Source organism: Ylistrum balloti, unplaced genomic scaffold, assembly GCF_031769215.1.
Source record: "Ylistrum balloti isolate Yb309-2 unplaced genomic scaffold, AGI_CSIRO_Ybal_v1 Utg370608, whole genome shotgun sequence".
In the NCBI taxonomy this organism is placed as follows: domain Eukaryota; kingdom Metazoa; phylum Mollusca; class Bivalvia; order Pectinida; family Pectinidae; genus Ylistrum; species Ylistrum balloti.
Window position 1 is genome coordinate 187,611 of NW_026782374.1, and position 26,725 is coordinate 214,335.

The window sequence follows — 26,725 nt, forward strand, 5'->3', positions numbered from 1 at the left end:
CTGTTCATCCTCAGCTTGATGTGTTACGATGTTCATTCTAAGTGTGATGGATTCAGATGTTCATCTTCAGCCTGATGTATTCCGCTGTACATCATCAGTCTGAGGGATGCCGATGTTCATCCTCCACCTGATGGATTCCGATGTTCATCCTCCACGTGATGTATTTCGGTGTTCATCCTCAAAGTGATGGATTCCGATATTAATCATTAACCTAATTGATTTCGATGTTCATCCTCAGCCTGACGGATTCGGATCTTCATCGTCAGACTGATGGATTCCGATGTTCATCCTCTACCTCAGGTATTACGATTTTTATCCTCCACCTGTTGTATTCAGGTGTTCATCCTCCACCTAAAGGATTAGGATGCTAGTCCTCCACCTGATGGATTCCGATATTCATCTTTAACCTCATGGATTTCGAGGTTCATCCTCAGCCTGACGGATTCATATGTTCATCCTCCATCTTAGGTATTCATATGTCCATCCTCAACCTGATGGGTTCCGATGTTCATCGTCAGTCTGATGTATTCCGATGTTCATCCTCCACCTGATGTATTCTGATGTACACCCTCAGTTTGATAGATTCCGATGTTCATCCTCCAACTGATGTATTACGATTTTTGTCCTCCACCTGATGGATTCCGATATTCATCCTTAACCTCATGGATTTCGAGGTTCATCTTCAGGCTGACGGATTCATATGTTCATCCTCCACCTTATGTATTCATATGTCCATCCGCAACCTGATGGATTCCGATGTCCAACCTCAAGCTGATGTACTCCGATGTCCAACCTCAACCTGATATACTCCGATGTCCAACCTCAACCTGATGTATTCCGATGTCCAACCTCTACCTGATGTACTCCGATGTCCAACATCAACCTGATGTATTCCGATTTTCATCCCCACCTGATTAATTCCGATGTTCATCTTCAGTCTGATGTATTCCGATGTTCATCCTCCACCTGATGTATTCTGATGTACATCCTCAGTGTGATGGATTCCGATGTTCATCCTTAACTTCATGGATTTCGATGTTCATCTTCAACCTGATGTATTTCAATGTTCATCCTCCATCTGATGGATTCCAATGTTCATTCTTAACCTGATGTACTCCGATGTCCAACCTCAACCTGATGTATTCCGATTTCCATCCTCAGAGTGATGTATTCCATTGTTCCTCCCCCACCTGATAAATTCAGATGTTCATCCTCAGCATGATTGATTACCATGTTCGTCCTCCACTTGATGGATTCCGATGTTCATCCTCCACCTGATGTATTCCAATGTTTATCCTCCATCTGATGGATTCCGATGTTAATCTTTAACCTAAACGATTTTGATGTTCATCCTCAGTCTGACGGATTCGGATCTTCATCGTCAGACTGATGTATTCCGATGTTCATCCTCCACCTCAGGTATTACGATTTTTATCCTCCACCTGTTGTATTCAGGTGTTCATCCTCCACCTAAAGGATTACGATGCTAGTCCTCCAACTGATGGACTCCGATATTCATCCTTAACCTCATGAATTTTGAGGTTCATCCTCAGCCTGACGATTTATATGTTCATCCTCCACCTTATGTATTCATATGTCCATCCTTCACCTGATGGATTCCGATGTTCATACTCAGACTGCTTGATACCGATGTTCATCCTCAGACTGATGGATTCTGATGTACATCCTTAGTGTGATTGATTCCGATGTTCATCCCCAAACTGATGTATTCTAATGTTCATCTTCATTCTGATGTATTCCGAGGTCCATCCTCCACCTGATGTATTTCAATGTTCATCCTCCATCTGATGGATTCCAATGTTCATCCTCCACCTGATGTATTCCAATGTTCATCATCAGAGTGATGTATTCCGATGTTCATCCTCCACCTGATGTATTACGATGTAAGTCCTCCACCTGATGGATTCCTATATTCATCTTTAACCTCATGGATTTCGAGGTTCATCCTCAGCCTGACGGATTCATATGTTCATCCGCCATCTGATGTATTCATATGCCCATCCTCAACCTGATGGATTCCGATTTTCTTCTTCAGACTGATGTAGTCCGATGTCCAACCTCAACCTGATGTACTCCGATGTCCAACCTCAACCTGATGTACTCCGATGTCCAACCTCTACCTGATGTATTCCGATTTTCATCCTCAGAGTGATGTATTCCGATGTTCATCCCCCACCTGATTAATTCCGATGTTCATCTCCAGTCTGATGCATTCCGATGTTCATTCCCCACCTGATGTATTCTGATGTACATCCTCAGTGTGATGGATTCCGATGTTCATCCTTAACTTCATGGATTTCGATATTCATCCTCCACCTGATGTATTACGATGTTAGTCCTCCACCTGATGGATTCCGATATTCATCTTTAACCTCATGGATTTCGAGGTTCATCCTCAGCCTGACGAATTTATATGTTCATCCGCTATCTGATGTATTCATATGCCCATCCTCAACCTGATGGATTCCGATTTTCTTTTTCAGACTGATGTAGTCCGATGTCAATCCTTAGTCTGATGTACTCCAATGTCAATCCTTAATCTGATGTATTCCAATGTTCATCTTCCACCTGATGTTATCCGATGTTCATCCTCCATCTTATGGATTCCTATGTTAACCCTTAACCTAATGGATTTTGCTGTTCATCCTCAGCTTGATGTGTTACGATGTTCATTCTAAGTGTGATGGATTCAGATGTTCATCTTCAGCCTGATGTATTCCGCTGTACATCATCAGTCTGAGGGATGCCGATGTTCATCCTCCACCTGATGGATTCCGATGTTCATCCTCCACGTGATGTATTTCGGTGTTCATCCTCAAAGTGATGGATTCCGATATTAATCATTAACCTAATTGATTTCGATGTTCATCCTCAGCCTGACGGATTCGGATCTTCATCGTCAGACTGATGGATTCCGATGTTCATCCTCTACCTCAGGTATTACGATTTTTATCCTCCACCTGTTGTATTCAGGTGTTCATCCTCCACCTAAAGGATTAGGATGCTAGTCCTCCACCTGATGGATTCCGATATTCATCTTTAACCTCATGGATTTCGAGGTTCATCCTCAGCCTGACGGATTCATATGTTCATCATCCATCTTAGGTATTCATATGTCCATCCTCAACCTGATGGGTTCCGATGTTCATCGTCAGTCTGATGTATTCCGATGTTTATCCTCCACCTGATGTATTCTGATGTACACCCTCAGTTTGATAGATTCCGATGTTCATCCTCCAACTGATGTATTACGATTTTTGTCCTCCACCTGATGGATTCCGATATTCATCCTTAACCTCATGGATTTCGAGGTTCATCTTCAGGCTGACGGATTCATATGTTCATCCTCCACCTTATGTATTCATATGTCCATCCGCAACCTGATGGATTCCGATGTCCAACCTCAAGCTGATGTACTCCGATGTCCAACCTCAACCTGATATACTCCGATGTCCAACCTCAACCTGATGTATTCCGATGTCCAACCTCTACCTGATGTACTCCGATGTCCAACATCAACCTGATGTATTCCGATTTTCATCCCCCACCTGATTAATTCCGATGTTCATCTTCAGTCTGATGTATTCCGATGTTCATCCTCCACCTGATGTATTCTGATGTACATCCTCAGTGTGATGGATTCCGATGTTCATCCTTAACTTCATGGATTTCGATGTTCATCTTCAACCTGATGTATTTCAATGTTCATCCTCCATCTGATGGATTCCAATGTTCATTCTTAACCTGATGTACTCCGATGTCCAACCTCAACCTGATGTATTCCGATTTCCATCCTCAGAGTGATGTATTCCAATGTTCCTCCCCCACCTGATAAATTCAGATGTTCATCCTCAGCATGATTGATTACCATGTTCGTCCTCCACTTGATGGATTCCGATGTTCATCCTCCACCTGATGTATTCCAATGTTTATCCTCCATCTGATGGATTCCGATGTTAATCTTTAACCTAAACGATTTTGATGTTCATCATCAGATGGATGAATTCCGATGTTTATCCTCCATCTGATGGATTCCGATGTTCATCCTCAGAGAGATGGATTTCGATGTTGATCTTCAATCTAAAGGATTCCGATGTTCATCCTCCACCTGATGGATTCCGATGTTTATCCTCCACCCGATGGATTCCGATGTTTATTCTCCACCTGATGGATTCCGATGTTAATCCTTCACCTGATGGATTCCGATGTTTATCCTTCACCTGATGGATTCCGATGTTCTTCCTCCACCTGATGGATTCCGATGTTTTTCCTCCACATGATGGATTCCGATTTTTATCCTCCACCTGATGGATTCCGATGTTTATCCTCCACCTGATGGATTCTGATGTTTATCCTCCACCTGATGGATTCCGATGTTCTACCTCCATCTGATGGATTCCGATGTTTATCCTCCACCTGATGGATTCCGATGTTCAATAATGGTAAGGAATACGTAACATGGACATAACCATCAGGCAGTAAATACTCTTTATCAAGCATTAATATAACACGTTATATTTTCATTGAATTTAAGTTTCAAATTTTAAAAGTGATCTAGTTAATGCGCCTGCTCCCACCATGCAATATCCATACACATTATTATGCTTCCATACGATGTTTTGAATGATATATTGACCGTGGGTAGATTGGGCCTTTCCTCTTCACTGCTGCATTTTTAATGTAATAGAGGAAATTGGAGTGAGAAATCATCTACTTGGTTAACGTGGATAGATGAGTTCTGATCTCCTCCATCGACTGTTGCTCAATGTGACATGAAAATTGCAGCGGAGAATGCTGGCTGGCATTGTGCCGATTGGTAGGCAGAGTGAAGGAGACAATCACCATACTTGTTTGTTTCTTATATGGTTTCGTACGTTAAAATCGATTCCGCTGGAAATGCAGCAATTATTCATTGGCGGGTGACGCCATCTGCTCAACACCAATCATATCAAAACGCCCAGGTTTTGAACAAGAAACTCAAGGGGACTATAGCGCTCACCTTGTTTGGCGTGACAGAAATTGCATTATCCAAACTGATGCAGACACGTCATTTATACAAAACCTTCCAACTAGTACCAAATGTTGCCATAAAACCTTCATCTCCAAGAAAAGAAAGAATTTCACTTTCGCATATTTCCCGAATCTGGCCAAGCCTCATTGTCCCAAGGAGGACATACAACCGGTTAATCAAACCAAATGGTGAATCTGATCAAAATTCAACAAAAGCGAGATTTTAAACGTTTTCTTCTATTTTTGTTTTTGTTATGCCACAATCTAAAAAGCACTACCAATGATTGAAAATTTAAATGAGGTTACAAGGTCAAGTGACGTCATAGTGATACTGCGACTGACCATACATGGTATACTTATGTTGACATTATACATTTTTTCAAAACAAAAGCTTCATAATGATTCACAAGTGTCACAAGATAGCAATCATGATTGGATGATGGGCATAATCCATGAAGCAGAAGGAGGAAAAGATGCGCGGTTTATATCGATTGTGGTTAACTTTAGGAACTGATAATCCTATTATTATGTAATTCAAAAGCATGACCATCTGTTATTGTTCAGGTGTTTGTAGACATGGATTAAGTAGTTATGCCGCGTCATCTAATACAACCATACATTTCTAATTTGATAATTAAGTGTGGAGGTTAGTGCACATCCTTATCCCAATTTTGACCATCTTTCGAACACTTTGTATTTTCCTTAGTCAACATCTAAACTTCAAAATTTAGGCCCAAAGCATCACTGGCTAGTTCCTCAAGAACAAACACCTGTATGATACATTTTAATTCATTATTTGTCTCTATTGTATCTAACTTTTGTTTCATTTCGAGGTGCTATTCATTTTGTGCAATCTTCGAGATTGCATGTGGTAGACACTACTTGTGGACATTTAGTCCAAGAGGTTTGCCGTAACGTCCATGCTATGTTTAAATCCATTCGAATAGTGCCAATGTTTGGAACAGACACATGTGCTTGACGTTGTTCAAAAGTATAAAGTATATACAACAATATTGAACTATGGGGATGCTGTACCTCCCAGTCTAGCTTTTGATTTTTCTTCCGATCAACGTGGTATTTGTCTCAGTCGCCTCCTGTGCTTCAAACTTGAGATTCTTAGCATCGCTTATGAGTCCTAAAAGGACGAAACAGCTGTATGATGCAGTTTTATCAATTGTTTGGCTCGGCTGTATCTTATTCTAACTCTGAATTAATATAGAAAGGTGTTACTTACTAGTGTGTCTGTTGACTCTGTGTTAAGGAATACCAAATCATCAGTTTGGTTTAAACGGTGTTGTTTTTAGAAAAAATAATGATAGACTTAATAAAATCAGAATGTGAATACGACGAATAATGATCTGAGTTAACCAACTCCCTGATGTAGTTTTCCACCAAATCCACAGTCAATTCCAATTATTTTTGAATTTTTTTGGTAACTGGTAGATCGACGATAGTTCAATATTCATCAAGTTGGGCAACAGTTGAAGAAGCAGGTAGGATAGGAGAAGGGAAGTAGTTTCTATGTCATGCTTTGAAGCGTTGACTTAAAATTAAAGAGCTATTAGGTTTCGAGCAAAAGTATGAAATGTTCAGATGTATTACTAATTTTAATTTCATGTGATCCTTTGTTTGTAACTTATACTTTCATAAATTACCGGGTTGTTGGGAGTGCAGCAGGTACAGTTGTGGGATCATACAGGGTTACACGATGTCTGAACGGTGTCTGCACGATGTTTACACGATGTCTGCACAATGTACACTAAATGTCTGCACGATAGGAAAATCTGACGAAATAGGCTATCTCACATTTGTGCACATGTTGTGCGGTTCCATCGCACAAATGTGCGATTCCATAGTGGTTGTTAAAAAAATATGTGTGGGATAGGGTTTATTTATTTTCTAAATATATAAGAATACAAGTATTTTTCTAATTAAGCCATTGATACATAGGTTGGACACTTGTAAATATATCAGATACACACTGAAAAGGTACATGTACTCGTAGTTTAATGTATTTTGTTTACAAAGAAATGTACGTTACCAACCTTAGTGTACGGACATCACACATTATATATACATTATGTATGTAAACATTAAATGAACGCCTCTTTATATTACAGCAATTACAGCAAATCCCAAAATTTTGTTTTCATAATTTTTGTATTACTTTCATTTTTCATTCATCTTTTAAACAAAGAATATATGCTCGGGTAAATCTAAGTGTTGTGTTTGTTACACGGGCGACCCAGCCGGTACAGATCCGGACCTGTCATGTATATGCCCGTATACAGGTAAACCCAGCCGGTATAGATCCGGACCTGTCATGTATATACCGGTATACAGGTATACCCAGCCGGTACAGATCCGGACCTGTCATGTATATACCCGTATACAGGTAAACCAAGTCGGTATAGATCCGGACCTGCCATGTATACACCCGTATGCAGGTAAACCCAGCCGGTATAGATCCGAACCTGTCATGTATATACCTGTATACAGGTTAACTTTTGTTTCCCGAAGCATCACTACTGACCACTCTCTCAGGTGTGAAACTATATACGATATGACTTATTAATGCAGGTCCAGTATTATTTCGAAAATTGTTGAATTGAAAATGACTTGTAATTACCGATTTATTGTAATGTTCATGTGATCACTATTCAGTAATAACGAATTATCCGTTTGATTTTCAATCCGTAATATAAGCCAACATTTTTTTCCAAACCCGAAAAAATTGTGCGACCTATCGCATGATTGTGGTCATGATAAAGTCACAACTGTCGGACGTTTCAATTTATTTTTGGTTTTGGAATAAGCGAAATGCATCAAGAATACACAGTAACATACAAACCTCTTGTTCCTCCAGTACCAGCAACTCTTTCTGGATCTCTGGGTCAAATAGTTCCTTGGGTACCTTGTCTATTCGCGAAATATCAAAATGACTGAAATAAGAAAAAGGTATGAGTCCATAACAGTACAATGTCTGTTAAATCAAGGTACCATACATATCAATAGGAATGATACTATACTGCTTTCTGTTAAATCAAGGTACCATACATATCAATAGGAATGCTACTATACTGCTTTCTGTTAAATCAAGGTACCATACATATCAATAGGAATGCTACTATATGTTTTCTGTTAAATAAAGGTACCATACATATCAATAGGAATGCTACTATACTGCTTTCTGTTAAATCAAGGTACCATACATATCAATAGGAATGCTGCTATACTGCTATCTGTTAAATCAAGGTACCATACATATCAATAGGAATGCTGCTATACTGTTTTCTGTTAAATCAAGGTACCATACATATCAATAGGAATGCTACTATACTGCTTTCTGTTAAATCAAGGTACCATACATATCAATAGGAATGCCACTATACTGTTTTCTGTTAAATCAAGGTACCATACATATCAATAGGAATGCTACTATACTGCTTTCTGTTAAATCAAGGTACCATACATATCAATAGGAATGCTACTATACTGCTTTCTGTTAAATCAAGGTACCATACATATCAATAGGAATGCCACTATACTGCTTTCTGTTAAATCAAGGTACCATACATATCAATAACAATGCCACTATACTGCTTTCTGTTAAATCAAGGTACCATACATATCAATAGGAATGCTACTATACTGCTTTCTGTTAAATCAAGGTACCATACATATCAATAGGAATGCCACTATACTGCTTTCTGTTAAATCAAGGTACCATACATATCAATAAGAATGCCACTATACTGCTTTCTGTTAAATCAAGGTACCATACATATCAATAAGAATGCCACTATACTGCTTTCTGTTAAATCAAGGTACCATACATATCAATAGGAATGCCACTATACTGCTTTCTGTTAAATCAAGGTACCATACATATCAATAAGAATGCCACTATACTGCTTTCTGTTAAATCAAGGTACCATACATATCAATAAGAATGCTACTATACTGCTTTCTGTTAAATCAAGGTACCATACATATCAATAAGAATGCTACTATACTGCTTTCTGTTAAATCAAGGTACCATACATATCAATAAGAATGCTACTATACTGCTTTCTGGTGGACGTTTAGTCCCCAAATTTGCAATTAACCTCCATGCCATGTTTTAATTCATTCGAATAATGGCGGGTTCAGAATATTCACGAGTTTGACGTTCTTCTAGAATCATCAGGTATACAATTACAATTATGAACAAAACGACATCTATTGAGTTATCGCACTAGCACCCAACCCCTTCTAAAGTTTGACGTTTCGTCGATCACTTTAAATATTTACTGACGAGTGGCGGAATAGTTGGGACCATTGCTTTGTCCTACTGAATCAGACTTAGTATTACAAGGTTCTAAACAAACACTTTAGTATCAACATGGTGATATACAAACGGTGAATTATACAGAGTCAATTATATATATATGTTTGTAACCATGGTAGCATATGTGTGAGATTTGGGCTATACGCAAATGTTGATAGAAATTTATACGATCAATTTGACATGATTTAGATACATAGGTCACAGTGTGTGATTGTACATGTTCGAGTTAAGTAGAATTGATTTTGGTTTCCATATATTAATGATATACATCCTCAATACTGAATTATTATGTTCGACAGAGTAAAATGTTTATCATGTAGTTATTGTGATTCTACACTAGTTTTCACTTGAATTTCAGGCATTAACTTGACATAAGTTGTTGTGTGGATGTTTTTTATGGAACGGGGTGCACATGCACTAATTGATGCATTGTTATCAAAAAATAGTAATATTTGATCCGTGGTATCACATGTGTGAGTAGCGCGAAGGGAATTTACAGATAGTGTTATTGTGGTATGGATTGTACACGGGAAAGTTGACATTTTGAAAATGTTCTCATTATGCTGAAATTAACTAAGATATAAGATAACTTAAACTACTTTAAACGTTTGAAAGTATACGTTCATATATTGGTAGAAAATTACATACCTGATAATACCTTTGATTTTCTGTGGTTTATATATAGGAACATAATTACATACCTAATCATACCTTATATTGTCTTTGTTTTATACTTTTGTAGTGAATTGCAAACCTTATAATACCTTTGATTGTCTTGGTTTGCATATAGGAACATAATTACATACCTGATCAAACCTTTGAATGTGTCTGTTTTCTATATAGGAACATAATTACATACCTGATCAATACCTTTGATAGTCTGTGGTTTGTATAAAGGAACATAATTGCATACGTGATAATACCTTTGATTGCTTTTTGTCTCTATATTGGTAGTTATCATATACCTGATAATACCTTTGATTATCTGTGGTTTATATATAGGAACATAATTACATACCTGTTAATATATTTGATTGTCTGTTTTTTTATATATATAGATAAATAATTCCATACCTGATACTACCTTTGATTTTCTGTGGTTTATATATAGGAACATAGTTACATACCTGACAATACCTCTGATTGTCTTTTGTTTATATATTGGTAGGGAATAACACACCTGATAATACATTTGATTATATAGTGTTTATATATTGGTAGAGAATGACATACCTGATAATACATTTGACTGTCTGTTGTTTATATATAGAAACATATTTACATACCTGATAATACCTTTGATTGTCTGTGGTTTATATATTGGTAGAGAATGACATACCTGATAATACATTTGACTGTCTGTTGTTTATATATAGGAACATAATTAAATACATGATAACACCTTTGATTGTCTGTGGTTTATATATAGGAACATAATTAAATACCTGATAATACCTTTGATTATATATGGTTTACATATTGGTATAGAATTACATACCTGATAATACATTTGACTGTCTGTTGTTTATATATAGGAACATAGTTACATACTTGACAATACCTCTGATTGTCTTTTGTTTATATATTGGTAGGGAATTACAAACCTGATAATACATTTGATTATATAGGGTTGATATATTGGTAGAGAATGACATACCTGATGATACATTTCACTGTCTGTTGTTTATATATAGAAACATATTTACATACCTGATACTACCTTTGATTATCTGTTGTTTATATATAGGAATATAATTGAATACCTGATAATATTATACCTTTGATTATATACGGTTTACATATTGGTAGAGAATTACATACCTGATAATACATTTGACTGTCTGTGGTTTATATATAATTACATAATTACATACCTGATAATACCTTTGGTTGTCTTTTGTTTATATATAATTACATGATTACATACCTGATAATACCTTTGATTGTCTTTGGTTTATATATAATTACATACCTGATTATACCTTTGGTTCTCGTTTGTTTATATATTGATAGATAATTTTATACCTGATAATACCTCTGATTATCTGCTGTTTATATATAGGAACATAGTTACTTACCTGATAATACCTTTGACTATCTGTTGTTTATATATAGGAGCATAATTACTTACCTGATAATACCTTTGATTGTCTTTAGTTTATATATAGGAAAATAATTACATACCTGATAATACCTTTGATTTTTTTGTTGTTGATAAATATGTACATGATTCCATGCCTTAAATTGGCGTTGGTTTATATATTTGGTAGATAATTACATACCGGATAACATCTTTAATTGTCTGTGGTTTATACATATGATCATAATTACATACAATATAATACCGTTTATTTTCCGTGGTTTATATATAGGAACATGATTACATAGCTGTTAATACCTTTGAATGTTTCTGGTTGATATAAAGGAACATAACTACATACCTGATGATACCATTGATTGTCTGTAGTTTATATATAAAAAAATAATTAGATACCTGATAATACCTTTGACTGTCTGTTCTTTATATATAGGTACATAATTACTTACCTGATAATACCTTTGACTGTCTTTTTTTATATATTGGTAGAGAATTAAAAACCTGATAATACCTTTGATTTTCTGTTGTTGATAAATATGTACATGATTCCATGCCTTAAATTGTCGTTGGTTTATATATTTGGTAGATAATTACATACCGGATAACATCTTTAATTGTCTTCGGTTTATACATATGATCATAATTACAAACAATATAATACCGTTTATTTTCCGTGGTTTATATATAGGAACATGATTACATAGCTGTTAATACCTTTGAATGTTTCTGGTTGATATAAAGAACATAACTACATACCTGATGATACCATTGATTGTCTGTAGTTTATATATAGAAAAATAATTAGATACCTGATAATACCTTTGACTGTCTGTTCTTTATATATAGGTACATAATTACTTAACTTATAATACCTTTGATTGTCTGTGGTTAATATAAAGAAACATAATTACATAGTTGATAATACCTTTGATTGTCTTCATTTACATATAGGAAGATACTTACATAACTGATCAAAACCTTTGAATTTTTCTTGTTTAAATTGGGTGAGTACTGGTCACAGTGTACAGAGGACCACAAAAACCAGCTCTGATAATTTTTTCTGGATTTTCATAGTTTTAGACAATTTTTGGGTACAACTTTTGGCAGAGGTGAATATGGAACTACTGTTCAACCTTTGGTGGAGTTAATTCTGGAAAACTGTCTTTAAAATTGGCAAAAAAAAAAAAAAAAAAACTGCATTTAAAACTTCTACACTGTGACCCATAGTCATGGCTGACTGACCACAGTACAGGACCACTGGCAACTACAGTGTATGTACAGGTAGCTTATATATAGACTTCAGCTAGTATTTTGTGTTGTGCCTAAACTATTATCACAATTGTACTGTGTTGTATAATCATGGCCACTTCAACCAGAAGTTACAGTAGTAGTAACACAAAGGGAACCTCCAAAACTGGAAATAGACTCAGTGAGGTGTTCAGAGGAAATCCAAATATGTCAACAGAGGAAAAGTTGGACAGTATTTTGAACATGGTCTCAAGCCTCAAGGATGATATGGCATCTGAGATGAGGAAGCTGAGGGATGACATCACACAGGAAAACAAAGAGTTAGTAGAGCATTTGGAAAGCCGGGTATTCGACCTAGAAAAAACCAATGATTTCCTTAAACATAAAATTGTTCTACTGGAAAGAGAAGTTGTGAAAGCAAGTGTCAAAATCAAGGAAATGGAACTTAAATGCCATGACTTAGAGCAGCACGGCAGAAAAAACTCAATAAGAATCCCAGGTCTTCCGGACAATAACAAGAAAGAAACAGTAGAAGAGACAGTAGGGAAAGTTGTGGACCTAGTCAGAACTTTAGAGCACGTTAACATCTGTGAAGCAGATATAGACACTGCTCATAGACTGGGTATCTACAGGGAAGGAAAGTCAAGGCCAATTATTTGTAAATTTGTGCAACGCAGAAAAAAAGCTGACATTATCAAATGGAGAAAAAAACTTAAGTGTACAGGTACAGCCATTATGGAAGATCTCACTAAAACAAACCAACAGCGTCTGAAAGAAGCATATGAACTTGGCTGTGTTGAGCGTACATGGAGTGTGGATGGCAAGTTGTTTGCTCGGCTTAAAATCGGAAAAATAAGGAGACTTTTTAGTGACACGGTTCTGTCAGATGAATGCCTCCTGGACGACAAAAACTAAAAAAAAAAAAAACTTGACGAGTGATCATGTATGATATTGACTATCCTTCTATATGTGTTGTCTCCGATGTCTCTGTACAAATATAATCTATTTCTATTAGATATACAGAATTCCATAATAATTTACATATTTTCTGTCTTTGCAGTATACGGATATCAGGAATGTACCATATATTTTAACTTATGATATTGACATTTTCAGTAACTGTATAATTTGATCAATATTCCCAGAAACTGTCAACTGCAGAACGTTAACATTATTTTTATACTACTTCCGGTTGCATGTTTTACTTCCGGTATTTGAGTAGTGCAGTATATAAATGGTACATGTGGGGAGAAAAACACAAAAATCTTTGTCTCTAGAGCCTGGTCAACTGTGTCGATAGCTTGGCGGATATGGATCATGTTGTTCTGACCAACATGTAGTCTAAGCTCTCGGTACAGTGATCAGACTGGGCACATAATCATGTACATATGTATGTCTACAATTATACGCTGTCGGTTTCAAAATTCTGTCGTAATAATATGATAAAAGGTGCTACACAGGCATATATTATCTGTGTGTACATGCAGTAGATAAATATATGAGTGTAAGGATGATTATGAGTACCTTCAGTTTCCATTATATATATAATTATCTATGTGATTAAATATGGTAAATGAAAACGTTTCAAAAATATATATATATTTATATTTTTCTGGAGCCTGGTTAACCGTACCGAGAGCTTAGCAGACATTGTTTTGACCAACATGCAGTCTAGGCCCTCGGTACGGTTGATCAGGCTGGACGTTTTTTGTTGGTGACCGTGAATATTATTAGCCTCCAGTTTTGATATGCTCCCTTATAAAATTTTGATATGCCATAAAGGCCTAATGAAATCGATAGCCGGTACTATATTATAAATGTGTAGGTATGTCTGAGGATTATTGAATATGAATATCCTCTCAGAACACGAGACAGTATATTGGTATATGATATGGTACTATACTTTGATGTGTTTTTTTATTTTTTTATTTTAAGATTATGACAATCAGTGACAACCATTTACTTTGTCAAAATCGTTTTGTCTACTATTTCCGGTTGTACTTTCTACTTCCGGTATTTGAGTGGTGCAGTACATAGTATACATACGTAAAAAACTGTCTATGGAGCCTGGTAAACCGTGTCAATATATAGCTTAACAGATATGGTTATAGCGTTGTTTAAACCAATATGTAACGGTATACTGGTTTATAATATGGTACTTTACAAAATTTTTTTTACTCTTTCTTATTTTAGATCTCAAATTGACAATATTAGTGACAACCATGTACTTTGATAGTATACTTATGTACATATTTGTAAATATTAAACAAACCCATGCTAATATTCATGTAATACTACATTACATCTACTGTTGACAAGGGTTTCAAAAATCGAACAGGAGAAACATACTCTTGCATATCAAAGTTTTTGAAATTTACAAATTCTAATTCCGGAATTCCAGTCCGATACATCTCTATATTTAGTAGAGCTGATATACTTCCGGTACACATGCTCCACATGTCAACATTAGATGGTAGGTACGTATACATGGGCTGTAGGTGTCAGCGAGTCCACGACTACCGAACTATCTTAATATGTTCCTTTCCGTATCAACCTTTGCTCTAATTCTTTCTTTCTCTTTCTCTCTTTGTTATTCCTGCTTTGTGAAAACACTTCCACTTAATTGAATTAAGATTAACATCATTGGCTAGTCATTTGTCTGTCGACACTCACTCTTTTCTCTCCTTTCACTTTTACCCCCGTATTTCTAGGTGTTACAGGACTGGCAAGGTGCCTTATTTTCACTTCTTGTTTATGTACAAATATCATGGAAGAAATTAAGATACTAACAGCTAACTGTCAGGGTCTTGGGGACAAGAGTAAACGTAGCGATGTTTTTTCATATCTTAGAAATAAGAAATATAACATATACTGTATACAGGATACTCATTTTACTGTGGAAATGCAAAATATTATACGGGCTGAATGGGGATATTCTTGTCATTTTAATCCATTTAGATCAAATTCAAGGGGGGTCGCAATTCTAATTAATAATAACTTTGAAATGAAGGTGATGAATGAAAAGAAAGGTACAGAAGGGAACTTTCTTCCATTAGACATGTTGATAGACGAAAAAGAGGTAACTTTGGTAACAATATATGGTCCTAATACAGATAGGCCACATTTTTATGATAATGTAGTAGATGCTATTAATGAGTTTAATAATGAATATTTTATTGTATGTGGTGATTTTAATTTGGTGTTGAATCCTGACCTAGACTATGATCAAAATTATAGACAGATAAATAATCCAAGGGCTAGGGATAAGATAATTGAATTAATGGAAGAACTTAACTTAGTAGACATTTATAGAGAACAACACCCAGAGAAAAGAAGGTACACATGGAGAAGAACTAATCCTACAAAACAAGCTCGTCTTGATTTCATTTTAATATCATATAATTTGGTGAGATATATACAAAAATGTAGTATAGAAACTGGCTATCGTTCAGATCACTCCTCACCTTCAATATCTTTTAAGTTTAATGAGTTCAAAAAGGGAAAAGGTCTTTGGAAATTCAATAACTCATTACTGCATGACTCAGAGTATCTAGATTTAATTAATAAACTTATTTCTAAAGTTAAATTACAGTATGTTCTTCCTGTCTACAATCCTGATTACCTTGCTATAATTCCTGACAATGAAATTCAATTTCAAATTAATGATCAACTTTTTTTAGAAACATTATTATTCGAAATTAGGGGGAAAACAATTTCATATTCATCTTATAAGAAAAAGCAACAAAACGTACATGAGAAGAATCTTATTGAAGAAATTAATTCTTTAGAGGCCAGTGACAATGTAGATATAAATCTAGTTGGAGAAAAAAAGAAAACATTAAAAAAAATTAGGCAACATAAAATGAAGGGAAATATTATTCGTTCAAAAGCTAGATGGGTTGAAGAGAGGGAAAAACCTCCAAAATATTTTTTTTTATTTAGAAAACAGAAATTTTACATCAAAAATTATTCCAATGATAGAAAAAGAAAATGGGGAAATTATTAGAAAACAGGAAGATATCTTAAATGAAATAAAAAAAATTTATGAAAATTTGTATTCCAGTAATAGTAATATTGAAGATGTTGATTTAGATGCATATGTAGATATATATAACAATAATATTCCTGAACTAGATAGGGCAGAATCATTATCACTGGAGGGTAAAATTACTTTAGAAGAAGCCTCAAGTACTTTAAGAAATATGAAAAATAATAAAAGTCCTGGGTCAGATGGATTTACAGCACAAATTTTTAAATGTTTTTGGGGGAAAGTAAGTAATTTTGTAATTAGATCTATTAATCATGGCTATTTGACTGGTAAATTTTCTATAAATCAAAGACAGGGTATAATTACATGTCTACCAAAGGGAGAGAAACCCAGGCAGTTTTTAAAGAATTGGAGGCCAATCTCTTTACTCAATATAATATACAAAATAGCATCAGGTTCAATAGCAGGTAGAGTAAAAGGGGTTTTAGACAAATTAATCAATATGGACCAGACTGGTTTTATTGCTGGGAGGTATATAGGGGAAAATACAAGGATAATTTATGATATCATGCAGTATGCAGATGAAAATGAAATTCCTGGTATGCTTTTAATTATTGATTTTGAAAAGGCTTTTGATTCTGTTAGTTGGGACTTTATAAACACAGTGTTGCTTTTTTTTAAATTTTGGAAATGATTTACGAAGGTAGATAAAGACTTTACATACTGATGCTATATCTTCTATTAATCAGGGAGGAAATCTCTCAAAGTTTTTCGAAATAAAGCGGGGTTGCCGTCAGGGTAACCCAATCGCACCTTATATATTTATTTTATGTGTAGAGATACTTGCTATAAGATTTAGGATTAATAACAATATAAAAGGCATGAGTGTAGACAATGTTCCTTTTTTACTATCTCAGTATGCAGACGATACTTCTATTATCTTAGATGGTACAAAAAGATCAATGAAAGAGTCTTTTTCGGAACTACATAGTTTTGCAAAAAAATTCTGGATTAAAAGTAAATAAAACTAAAACACAAGTTATTTGGATTGGCAGTAAAAAGTACAGTAATGACACTTACTTTCCAGAGTGGAACTTGCAATGGGGAATTACAAAGTTTACAGTCTTGGGCATTGATTTTAACGTGGACCTGCACCAAATTCCAAAATTAAACTATGACAAAAACTAGTAAAGCTTAAGGCATTAATTAGAATATGGAATAGAAGGATTTTAACACCAATAGGAAAAATACATATAATTAAGTCTCTTTTGATATCACAGCTTAATCATCTTTTTATCTTTTTACCAAACCCCGAGGAGTGTTTTATCAGAAAACTTAATACTGAACTTTATAATTTTTTTATGGAATGGTAAAACAGATAAAATAAAAAGAGACATTATTATCAAAAACTATTTTGAAGGGGGGCTCAAAATGTTACATTTACAATCTTTCATAGAATCCTTAAAACTAACTTGAATTCGAAGGTTATATACAACAGAAGGAAAATGGCAGATTTTTGTAAAAACATACGGAAATAGCTACACTATGGCTAACTGTGGTACTGACTATTTATCAAAATGTCAGAGAAACTGTAAAAACTTATTCTGGAAAGATGTGCTACTAAGTTGGGGCAAGCTAATTGAAAAGGGTGTAAACTATGGAAGCCAAAGTGGAACAAATATTCTTAAATCCCCAATTTGGTATAACAAATCAATAAAAATACAAAACAAGAGTGTTTTTTTTCAGGGAATGGTATAGAAAAGGGGTAATAATAGTCAATGATATAATAAAAGAAAAAAGAAATAAATCTTTCTACAATCATCAAGAGTTCATACAAAAATTTGGCATCCAAACAAATTTTCTTACATATCAAGGTATCATTAATTCTGTAAAAAAAACTCATTTTACCTGAAGATATTACTAATTTAAATGTTGACTATCCATACATCCCGATGAATTTGGAAATTTTTCTTAGACATGAAAAAGGAACTAAGGATTTCTACCATGTTCTATGTCAGAATAATACAGTATCTACGGGTAGAAAGAAGTGGGAGCAAATGTTTGACTTTAATAATGATATATGGAAAAAAATCTATACCATTCCCTTTAAAATTAGTAAAAATACCAAACTACAATGGCTCCAATTTAGAATCAATCAGCATATTTTAACCACAAACTCTTATCTTTATAAAATTGGTCTTGTTGACAGCCCTTATTGTTATCACTGTAAAACTGATATTGAGACTATAATTCATGCGATATGGGAATGTCAAGAGGTACAAGCATTTTTAACTGACTTTGAAGCAGTGTTAGATCTATTATTGATTCCATTTGCTTTTAATAAAGAATCCTTCATATTTGGTTTCTTTGATAGGAAAACTAATGTTGACAATTTATTCCTACTTATCATAAAGCTTTACATCTATCAGGCAAGATGTCTGCAAACTGGTCTGTCACTTTCAGCTTTGAAGAATTTGATTAAAGATACATATAACACTCAAAAATACATAGCTACAGGATATGGGGAAAATTATCACACCAATTTTAAACAGGAATGGAGAAAATGGGAAAGACTACTTCAGACTCTGTAGTGAAATTTTAAATCATTTTTGGATTATTTTCTTTTTTAACTTTGTTAGCTGAATGTATCAAAAATGAAATAAAATAATAAAGCCCCTGTCAGATCCTACCTGCACCATACTCATCCCCTCCCTCCCTCTCCTTCATCTCTCTTACTGCTACTATGCTCATTTTCCCCTTTTCTCTAAAAACGGTACACAATAACATAGCACTTACTTTAGTATCAATCTTAATGTCAGGCTTTCATTTTTTACTCTTTTTACATTCCTTTGTACCTAAGTGAAAATGGCCATGTGTGAGTGGAATGTTTGATGTGTTATGTTTCATGTATTGTTGAAAATCTTCAAAAAAATTATTAAAAAAAATTAAATTTAAGAACATAATTACATACATGATAATACCTTTGATTGTTTTTTGTCTCTATATTGGTAGTTATTATATACCTGATAATACCTTTGATTATCTGTGGTTATATATAATTACATAATTACATACCTGTTAATATATTTGATTGTCTGTTTTTTTTATATATAGATAAATAATTGCATACCTGATACTACCTTTGATTTTCTGTGGTTTATATATAGAAACATATTTACATACCTGATAATACCTTTCATTGTCTGTGGTTTATATATAATTACATAACCGATTATACCTTTGGTTATCTTTTATTTATATATTGGTAGATAATTTAATACCTGATAATACCTTTGATTATCTGTTGTTTATATATAGGAACATAATTACTTACCTGATAACACCTTTGACTGTCGGTGGTTGATATATAGGAACATAATTAAATACCTTATAATACCTTTGATTATATATAGTTTAAATATTGGTATAGAATTACATACCTGATAATACCTTTGATTGTCTGTGGTTTATATATAATTACATACCTGATAATAAATTTGATTATATATGATTTATATATTGGTAGAAAATTAAAAACCTGATAATACATTTGGCTGTCTGTTGTTTATATATAGAAACACATTTACATACATGATAACACCTTTGATTATCTGTGGTTGATATATAGGAACATAATTACATACCTGATAATACCTTTGATTGTCTGTGGTTGATATATAGGAACATAATTAAATACCTTATAATACCTTTGATTATATATAGTTTACATATTGGTGTAGAATTACATACCTGATAATACATTTGACTGTCTGTTGTTTATATATAGAAACATTTACATACCTGATAATACCTTTGATTGTCTGTTGTTTATATATAGAAACATAATTGCTTACCTGATAACGCCTTTGACTGTCTGTGGTTGATATATGGTTTACATATTGGTATAGAATTACATATCTGATAATACATTTGACTGTCTGTGGTTTATATACAATTACATAATTACATACCTGATATTACCTTTGATTGTCTGTGGTTTATATATAATTACATAATTACATATCTGTTAATATATTTGATTGTCTGTTTTTTTATATATAGATAAATAATTGCATACCTGATACTACTTTTGATTTTCTGTGGTTTATATATAAAAACATATTTACATACATGATAATACCTTTCATTGTCTGTAGTTTATATATAATTACATAATTACATACCCGATTATACCTTTGGTTGTCTTTTATTTATATATTGGTAGAAAATTCTATACCTGATAATACCTTTGATTATCTGTTGTTTATATATAGGAACATAATTACTTACCTGATGACACCTTTCACTGTCGGTGGTTGATATATAGGAACATAATTAAATACCCTATAATACCTTTGATTATACATGATTTACATATTGGTGTAAAATTACATACCTGATAATACATTTGACTGTCTGTTGTTTATATATAGGGACATAATTATATACCTGATAATACCTTTGATTGTCTGTGGTTTATACATAATTACATACCTGATAATACATTTGATTGTCTGTTTTCATATATTGGTAGAGAATTAAAAACTTGATAATACTTTTGATTATATATGATTTATATATTGATAGAGAATTACATACCTGATAATACATTTGACTGTCTGTTGTTTATATAAAGAAACATATTTACATACCTGATAATACCTTTGATTATCAATTGTTGATATATAGGAACATAATTGCTTACCTGATAACACCTTTGACTGTCTGTGGTTGATATATAGGAACATAATTGATTTCCTGATAATACCTTTGATTTTATCTGGTTTATATATAATTACATAATTACATACCTGATAATACTTTTGACTGTCTGTTGTTTATATATAGAAACATATTTACATACCTGATAACACCTTTGACTGTCTTTTGTTTATATATTGACAGGGAATTACAAACCTGATAATACATTTGATTATATAGTGTTGATATATTGGTAGAGAATGACATACCTGATAATACATTTGACTGTCTGTTGATTATATATAGAAACATATTTACATACCTGATACTACCTTTGATAGTCTTTGGTTTATATATATGTACATAATTACATACTTGATAATACCTTTGATTATCATTGGTTGATATATAGGAAAAAATTACATAACTGATATTGCCTTTGATTGTCTGTGTTTGATATTTTGGTAGAGAATTACAAACCTGATAATACCTTTGCTTGTCTGTGGTTTATATATAGGACAATAATTATATACCTGATAATACATTTGATTATCTATGGTTTATGTTTTGGTAGATAATTACATGCCTGATAATATCTTTGATTGTCTGTGATTAATATATTGGTAGAGAATTACAAACCTGATAATACCTTTGCTTGTCTGTGGTTTATATATAGGACAATAATTATATACCTGATAATACATTTGATTGTCTGTTTTTATATATAGATAAATAATTGCATACCTGATGCTACCTTAAATTGTCTTTGGTTGAAAATTTGGTAGATAATTACAGACCTGATAATACCTTTGCTTGTCTGTGGTTTATATATAGGACAATAATTATATACCTGATAATACATTTGATTGTCTGTTTTTATATATAGATAAATAATTGCATACCTGATAACACCTTTTACTGTCGGTGGTTGATATATAGGAACATAATTAAATACCTTATAATACCTTTGATTATATATGGTTTACATATTGGTGTAGAATTACATACCTGATAATACATTTGACTGTCTGTTGTTTATATATAGAAACATTTACATACCTGATAATACCTTTGATTGTCTGTTGTTTATATATAGAAACATAATTGCTTACCTGATAACGCCTTTGACTGTCTGTGGTTGATATATGGTTTACATATTGGTATAGAATTACATATCTGATAATACATTTGACTGTCTGTGGTTTATATATAATTACATAATTACATACCTGATAATACCTTTGATTGTTTGTGGTTTATATACAATTACATAATTACATACCAGATATTACCTTTGATTGTCTGTGGTGTATATATAATTACATACCTGTTAATATATTTGATTGTCTGTAGTTTATATATAATTACATACCCAATTATACCTTTGGTTGTCTTTTATTTATATATTGGTAGAAAATTCTATACCTGATAATACCTTTGATTATCTGTTGTTTATATATAGGAACATAATTACTTACCTGATGACACCTTTCACTGTCGGTGGTTGATATATAGGAACATAATTAAATACCTTATAATACCTTTGATTATACATGATTTACATATTGGTGTAAAATTACATACCTGATAATACATTTGACTGTCTGTTGTTTATATATAGGGACATAATTATATACCTGATAATACCTTTGATTGTCTGTGGTTTATACATAATTACATACCTGATAATACATTTGATTGTCTTTTTTATATATTGGTAGAGAATTAAAAACCTGATAATACTTTTGATTATATATGATTTATATATTGATAGAGAATTACATACCTGATAATACATTTGACTGTCTGTTGTTTATATATAGAAACATATTTACATACCTGATAATACCTTTGATTATCTATTGTTGATATATAGGAACATAATTGCTTACCTGATAACACCTTTGACTGTCTGTGGTTAATATATAGGAACATAATTAATTACCTGATAATACCTTTGATTTTATCTGGTTTATATATAATTACATAATTACATACCTGGTAATACTTTTGACTGTCTGTTGTTTATATATAGAAACATATTTACATACCTGATAACACGTTTGACTGTTTGTGGTTGATATATTGGAACATAATTAAATACCTGATAATACCTTTGATTATATATGGTTTACATATTGGTATAGAATTACATACCTGATAATACCTTTGATTGTCTTTTGTTTATATATTGATAGGGAATTACAAACCTGATAATACATTTGATTATATAGTGTTGATATATTTGTAGAGAATGACATACCTGATAATACATTTGACTGTCTGTTGTTTATATATAGAAACATATTTACATACCTGATACTACCTTTGATAGTCTTTGGTTTATATATATGTACATAATTACATACTTGATAATACCTTTGATTATCATTGGTTGATATATAGGAAAAAATTACATAACTGATATTGCCTTTGATTGTCTGTGTTTGATATTTTGGTAGAGAATTACAAACCTGATAATACCTTTGCTTGTCTGTAGTTTATATATAGGACAATAATTATATACCTGATAATACATTTGATTATCTATGGTTTATGTTTTGGTAGATAATTACATGCCTGATAATATCTTTGATTGCCTGTGATTAATATATTGGTAGAGAATTACAAACCTGATAATACATTTGATTATATATGGTTTATGTTTTGGTAGAGAATTACATGCCTGATAATACCTTTGATTGTCTGTGATTAATATATTGGTAGAGAATTACAAACCTGATAATACCTTTGCTTGTCTGTGGTTTATATATAGGACAATAATTATATACCTGATAATACATTTGATTGTCTGTTTTTATATATAGATAAATAATTGCATACCTGATGCTACCTTAAATTGTCTTTGGTTGATATTTTGGTAGATAATTACAGATCTGATAATACCTTTGCTTTGTCTGTGGTTTATATATAGGACAATAATTATATACCTAATAATACATTTGATTATTTATGGTTTATGTTTTGGTAGATAATTACATGCCTGATAATACCTTTGATTGTCTGTGATTAATATATTGGTAGAGAATTACAAACCTGATAATACCTTTGATTGTCTGTGGTTTATATATAATTACATACCTGATAATACATTTGATTGTCTGTTTTTATATATTGGTAGAGAATTAAAAACCTGATAATACTTTTGATTATATATGATTGATATATTGATAGAGAATTACATACCTGATAATACATTTAACTGTCTGTTGTTTACATATAGAAACATATTTACATACCTGATAATACCTTTGATTATCTATTGTTGATATATAGGAACATAATTGCTTACCTGATAACACCTTTGACTGTCTGTGGTTGATATATAGGAACATAATTAATTACCTGATAATACCTTTGCTTGTCTGTGGTTTATATATAGGACAATAGTTATATACCTAATAATACATTTGATTATTTATGGTTTATGTTTTGGTAGAGAATTACATGCCTGATAATACCTTTGATTGTCTGTGATTAATATATTGGTAGAGAATTACAAACCTGATAATACCTTTGATTGTCTGTGGTTTATATATAATTACATACCTGATAATACATTTGATTGTCTGTTTTTATATATTGGTAGAGAATTAAAAACCTGATAATACATTTGATTAAATATGATTGATATATTGATAGAGAATTACATACCTGATAATACATTTAACTGTCTGTTGTTTATATATAGAAACATATTTACATACCTGATAATACCTTTGATTATCTATTGTTGATATATAGGAACATAATTGCTTACCTGATAACACCTTTGACTGTCTGTGGTTGATATATAGGAACATAATTAATTACCTGATAATACCTTTGATTTTATCTGGTTTATATATAATTACATAATTACATATCTGCTAATACATTTGACTGTCTGTGGTTTATATATAATTACATAATTACATACCCGATTATACCTTTGGTTGTCTTTTATTTATATATTGATAGGGAATTACAAACCTGATAATACATTTGATTATATAGTGTTGATATATTGGTAGAGAATGACATACCTGATAATACATTTGACTGTCTGTTGTTTATATATAGAAACATATTTACATACCTGATACTACCTTTGATAGTCTTTGGTTTATATATATGTACATAATTACATACTTGATAATACCTTTGATTATCATTGGTTGATATATAGGAAAAAATTACATAACTGATATTGCCTTTGATTGTCTGTGTTTGATATTTTGGTAGAGAATTACAAACCTGATAATACCTTTGCTTGTCTGTGGTTTATATATAGGACAATAATTATATACCTGATAATACATTTGATTGTCTGTTTTTATATATAGATAAATAATTGCATACCTGATAACACCTTTTACTGTCGGTGGTTGATATATAGGAACATAATTAAATACCTTATAATACCTTTGATTATATATGGTTTACATATTGGTGTAGAATTACATACTTGATAATACATTTGACTGTCTGTTGTTTATATATAGAAACATTTACATACCTGATAATACCTTTGATTGTCTGTTGTTTATATATAGAAACATAATTGCTTACCTGATAACGCCTTTGACTGTCTGTGGTTGATATTTGGTTTACATATTGGTATAGAATTACATATCTGATAATACACTGTCTGTGGTTTATATATAATTACATAATTACATACCCGATTATACCTTTGGTTGTCTTTTATTTATATATTGGTAGAAAATTCTATGCCTGATAATACCTTTGATTATCTGTTGTTTATATATAGGAACATAATTACTTACCTGATAACACCTTTGACTGTCGGTGGTTGATATATAGGAACATAATTAAATACCTTATAATACCTTTGACTATACATGATTTACATATTGGTGTAAAATTACATACCTGATAATACATTTGACTGTCTGTTGTTTATATATAGGGACATAATTATATACCTGATAATACCTTTGATTGTCTGTGATTTATACATAATTACATACCTGATAATACATTTGATTGTCTTTTTTTATATATTGGTAGAGAATTAAAAACCTCATAATACTTTTGATTATATATGATTTATATATTGATAGAGAATTACATACCTGATAATACATTTGACTGTCTGTTGTTTATATATAGAAACATATTTACATACTTGATAATACCTTTGATTATCTATTGTTGATATATAGGTACATAATTGCTTACCTGATAACACCTTTGACTGTCGGTGGTTGATATATAGGAACATAATTAAACATAATTAATTACCTGATAATACCTGTGGTTTATATATTTGATTTTATCTGGTTTATATATAATTACATAATTA

The 26,725-nt window shown here is 32.5% G+C and overlaps 1 protein-coding gene across 1 annotated transcript in view; it reads right to left on the reverse strand.

Annotated features, from left to right (window-relative positions):
* Positions 1 to 26,725, reverse strand: part of LOC132556926 (GTPase-activating Rap/Ran-GAP domain-like protein 3) — a 148,591-nt gene that overhangs the window by 78,146 nt on the left and 43,720 nt on the right. Inside the window, exon 7 of the mRNA XM_060221381.1 lies at positions 7,883 to 7,973. Coding sequence (XP_060077364.1) covers positions 7,883 to 7,973 — 91 coding nt within the window. The remainder of the gene's footprint in view (positions 1 to 7,882; positions 7,974 to 26,725) is intronic.